The sequence below is a fragment of the Lolium rigidum genome, chromosome 4 (genome assembly GCF_022539505.1).
Source record: "Lolium rigidum isolate FL_2022 chromosome 4, APGP_CSIRO_Lrig_0.1, whole genome shotgun sequence".
Classification (NCBI taxonomy): domain Eukaryota; kingdom Viridiplantae; phylum Streptophyta; class Magnoliopsida; order Poales; family Poaceae; genus Lolium; species Lolium rigidum.
The window spans coordinates 126,474,488-126,479,474 of NC_061511.1; the positions used below are offsets into that span (position 1 = coordinate 126,474,488).

The 4,987-nt window shown below is 39.7% G+C and overlaps 1 protein-coding gene across 1 annotated transcript; it reads right to left on the reverse strand.

Moving 5' to 3' along the window:
• Positions 1–1,316: 1,316 nt before the first annotated feature.
• On the reverse strand, positions 1,317–4,987 carry LOC124706162. The gene is made up of 7 exons (XM_047237812.1): positions 4,974–4,987; positions 4,446–4,510; positions 3,821–3,944; positions 3,013–3,179; positions 2,252–2,573; positions 1,726–1,898; positions 1,317–1,643 (listed from the first exon to the last, which is right to left on the reverse strand). Exons 2-7 carry the CDS (start codon positions 4,471–4,473, stop codon positions 1,477–1,479), a joined length of 981 nt encoding a protein of 326 aa, XP_047093768.1. The 5' UTR covers positions 4,474–4,510; positions 4,974–4,987; the 3' UTR covers positions 1,317–1,476.

Genomic DNA, 4,987 nt, shown 5'->3' on the forward strand with positions numbered 1-4,987 from the left:
TGGTATATCATCTCTTGTGAACTATTCACATGCTTGCAAGTTAATCAGACGACATTCCACCGAGAGGGCCCAGAGTATATCTATCCGTCATAGGGATGGACAAATCCCACTCTTGATCCATATGCCTCAACTCATACTTTCCGAATACTTAATCCCATCTTTATAACCACCCATTTACGCAGTGGCATTTGATGTAATCAAAGTACCCTTCCGGTATAAGTGATTTACATGATCTCATGGTCGAAGGACTAGGTAACTATGTATCGGAAGCTAATAGCAAACTGAACTTAATGACGTGATCTTATGCTACGCTTATTATGGGTGTGTCCATCACATCATTCACCTAATGATATGATCTTGTTATTAATAACATCCGATGTTCATGATCAGGAAACCATGATCATCTATTAATCAACAAGCTAGTTAAATGAGAGGCTTACTAGGGACTCCGGTTGTTTACACAACACACATGTATTAATGTTTCCGGTTAATACAATTATAGCATGGAGTGTAAACATTTATCATGAACACTAAGATATAACAATAACCAATTTATTATTGCCTCTCGGGCATATCTCCAACAGGTTTGAAGGTGTGTTGTGCCTAAAATTGCGTCATGAAAGTGCTGCGATTTTTTGTTTTTGAGCAAAATAAGACCAAACGGAAGGAACCTCTCACTTATTTAGTTATTTTCATAGAACAAGTTCGAGAAACTCCTCCTCTGAAAATTGAACCTGACTGGCATTGATCACAAAAAACTGATCCTACCACTGAGTGCAGCTCAGTTCTCAATTAAGGAAAATTTATATGGCACCAAGCAATTGCAAAGGACTGGTGCTTCAACCTCCCTCTCTGAAACCTACCACCTTATTCTGAATTTATCTTGGTGGAAGTGTCTTCTTGAGAAATTTACCGGGGAATACTTCATCTGTACGCAATTTTCTTCTGTTCCAAATTGCGTTGAGAGGGAAGAAAACTTAGGCATTGCAGTTTTAAGCTTTGTATGGCAATGCCACTTCAGGTTTAGGAGAACTGGCCGGAAGAGCTAGAATTAACCTGCTCGAGACGTTCATAAAGTTTGAATTTGTGTCATTACTTGGTGTCTACATAATTTCAAAACAAAATTTGGAACCGTGGATTAGGCTGAATCTGGCAGAAATATGTGTAGTAATTCATAACGTAGTTAGTATCCGAGAACACCAGTTGAGAATTAAGGGATACATATATAGGAACAGTACTGTGCATAGCCTAGAGAGTGATCGGCATTATCCACAACAAGCTATAGCAACACAAGTCAATATATTATCATACGAGCACATGCCAACCGTTATTCTAGTTTCCTCAATCCCAGTGAGGCAATGGTCAGATCATCCTTACTACCATAACAAGTTCATCAAAAGCTGGGTTCTTAGTACTGCTACCTTAACACACACTCAGATACCAGTCTAATTAAGATGCAAGGGCATCGCTTCTTGATCAGGCCACACTGGCTAAACTCTCACTTGATGACCCAATGATGGAGATGTCTGCCTTGACGATGCAGTTCGATCCAACAAGATAGCCACCGGACTTGCTTTTGAGAGTTTTGCGCGGGATAAAGTTGGACCATCCCCAGACATTCATACCAACGAACACGAGCCTGCCTGCGATCGCAACCAAATAATAAAATAAGATCATCTTCAAGCTGAATAAGAATGATCAACAAGCTGTCGTGGAGAGGTGAACCTTGACGTTTGTAACTGTAACGTTCCCCTATATACTTTTGGTTCAGGATGGTTAGTGTGAGTTCAATCATCCTCCCAGACTCACGAGGGAGCTCATCCGGGGAATGCAGGTGTAAGTACAAGGACATGGATCTGGTGCTGCACTCGTTGCCACGCGGATACATCTTGATGTTCCTGAAAAGAGATAGTCAATCTGTTAGGATCACTGACGCATGATATTCCTCCAGAAAGATATCTTCACCCTCTGAAATTGTAGTACGAAAACTAGAGTAGCTGGATTTTGTATGATGCAGAAACATGGCATAAAACCATACTGTGTAAACTAATCGATAACTATTGAGTTGAAAGTAGCAACACTTCAGCAAAATTTTCTCAAGATCAAAGGGACGTGGGCGATGCACTTGAACTTCAAGAAAGAATTATTCCTAGTGTTTATGGGCAGTAAGGTTAAAGGATACGACGGACTAATAGCATATGCATATTATTCTTCAGTATATAAATGACGCGTAAACTAAAACAATCCGTACCATTTATATCCACCTACTTCGAACACAGGTGAAAGGACTGACGGCTTCAACGCCAGGTCAAGGAAATCAGTCATGCTCCAGGTGTAGGTCCCTTTGATGAACCCCTCCTTCCGGAGGAAAAGGTTCTGAGTTGTGGTAGTCCTGTTTTGATGCACAAGAGGAGTATGCTTCATTTTAAGAGAATGGAAATTTGCAGCCAGTATCTTCACACCAAATATGCAGCTGTCATCAACCAGAAACTCAGACGAGTTCAGGAGTTCTGCGAGAGGAATCAAGCATTTCCTGTCCGACCGAGCCTTCTTGACATCGAAGAAATCGCTAGCTGCCCATACGCAAGAGGTGAACGAATTAGAGATATGAGAACCTGTAGGTTTCAATTATCCCATGTATGTGGTATAAAGCTTTCAACAACAGGTAAATACATTTGTTTTTATACATAAAAGTTAAAACACAAATGCAACACTAGCAGTGGTGAACATATATGTACTATAGGAAATGTTGATCTAATCAGAAGTTTGTCAACAATCAACACAAAAGTAGGGACTCAACAGACAAAACTAATAGCTAGACAATAGAAACTAAATAATGTAAAAAACACTTGGTCATATTTCAGTATACACATTAATTGTAATGTTGGAATACAGATATGATGGTCCGGGCGTCTCAAAATTTAGTGCATTAACAGTGAGGCTTACTGAACAGAAGTGATTAAGGCTGTAATAATATTGCCGAGCTAGACGAACCAAGTTCAGCAAAACTACCTTTGCGTCCACAATATGTTCCATTTGAGTGGTTGTACATTGACAACTCGAACACTGCACTGATGAAGTGATCTGGCTTCAAACCGGTTCGCACTAGCCCAAGACAAACAGCAACCTGTGGAGTTCCAGCACCTACTTTTTTATGGCTTGGATTCACTACCAAGTACCTGTAAGTGAATTAATAAGCAGAAGACCAAGTCAGACCAAAAAAATTCAAAATAAACACACATGGAGGCCTAATTTATTTGTTTCGAACTTCAGCTCTTGATTTCTTTCTCTATGGAATTATTATTCCTACATGTTTAATGACTGATCACTTTCAATTTACAGCATCGATGTATGCGATCTTATTTTGCAAAGATACAGCTCGTTCATAATTAATTGCTTTTGCATTTTAGTTGCCGAGCTCGACTCTGTTAGTTTAGAAAATTAAAATAAGAGACTGCATTCACAAGCTCAAGATATTGCACCTATACGTTTGTATGTACTTCAAGTATGCAAAGTTTCGTGGAAAAATGTGTTAAAAATAGTAACATATTTTCCACAACTTCTACAGATTCATGGTATATTCCAACAAGTACACGTGGAAATTATTTTAGACTTGATGCTACTTTTACATGCATCTTAGAGTTTTGAGAATAAAGACAGCCAGAAATCCACTCTCCTATTTTTTTTTGAATGTTTCCACTCTCCTATTTCATCTCCAATCAAATCAGTGACGTTGAATCATACCTAGCTAGTATACATCATACATTCATCTAAGACATTCAGTATTTACTGCAATATTTAGTCATTATGATACACATACCACTTGTATCCACAGCAATCAAACCACGAAGAGTAGGATGATATAGCTCCCTTCAAGAGATGAGCTGAGAAGCCATGAATCTTCCATTTGAAATCCGGTTCGTGGGTTTCTAGCAAAACAGAATCTGCAATTTGCACACAAGGTCAAACGAAATAACTCAACGCGGGAGAGGACAAAGAATATGTCCTATAAGGTGCATGCTGCTGTTCCAAATAAACAAAGTACAAGACCGTTAAATGGGAAGAAACATACTAGTGCTCGTTTCCAATTTCCATCTCTCTCCATTATAATGTTAAAATTATTTATCTTGTACGTATGAGCGAGTCGTAACATGCTAAGGTAGGCCTCTCACTGTATTTCGCCAAACAGGGGGAGGAAACAGAGGCAAAAATATCTGTGTTGCATGACATAATGCATTAAAATTATCTTTAAGTGCAACAGTTCCATTTTTATCAGATATTTGTTCTTTGCATGACATACTACTAGCTCTGCAAACATGCTCGATTTTTTGCCAAAAATAGTGGCATACAGATGTACACAATATAAGGAATTAACAGTGAGAATCTTGCTCATAGAACGAAATATATAAACTAACTGTAGTAAGAAGCTCGAAATAAGTCCTTACTGCCACCAGTAGCACACGAGTTGCCCATAGATCTTGCGCTTCCTCTCCCTTCGAGTCGCCTGTAACTGAAATCGATCACACATGCCATAGGCCATAGCCCATAGGAGTGAGAACTTGCACAGTCTCGCACATTAGAAACAAAAGAAGTTGAAAATCTTCAAGGGCAATTCAGATGTGAACCAAATAGTTAACTGCAAAAGGCAAGAAAGCAAACACAAACTGGAAAGAAAAACACTTCACTCTTGATCGTGAATTAAAAAACGTCCAAACCTCCTTTCCGAAAACGGAAAACCACAAACCCACCAAAATACCCTCTTATGAAGCAAGCTAGGAACTCGCACTGGAAAACCCCAAGCGCCTCCACGATCATGGAACAACTCGGGAACACAAAAACAAGGACAACCCATAGTGGTGAGTTCTTTACTTTCCTCTCTCCTCCCTAGTTCACCGCGTCACTCGCCACAATTTTGGAATCAGGGGGGAGCTAGCGGGGAGAAGGACGAGATTTGGGGAGGGCGCGTAGCATACCTAGCTCGCAGATC

Excerpts from the sequence above, each read along its gene's own strand:
- LOC124706162 (XM_047237812.1), bottom strand. The coding sequence starts at position 4,473 with ATGGGCAACTCGTGTGCTACTGGTGGCA. Across the intron at positions 3,180-3,820 it reads GATTGCTGTGGATACAAGTG|GTACTTGGTAGTGAATCCAA; the intron begins GTATGTGTATCA and ends ATTCACTTACAG. Across the intron at positions 1,644-1,725 it reads TTACAGTTACAAACGTCAAG|GCAGGCTCGTGTTCGTTGGT; the intron begins GTTCACCTCTCC and ends TTGCGATCGCAG.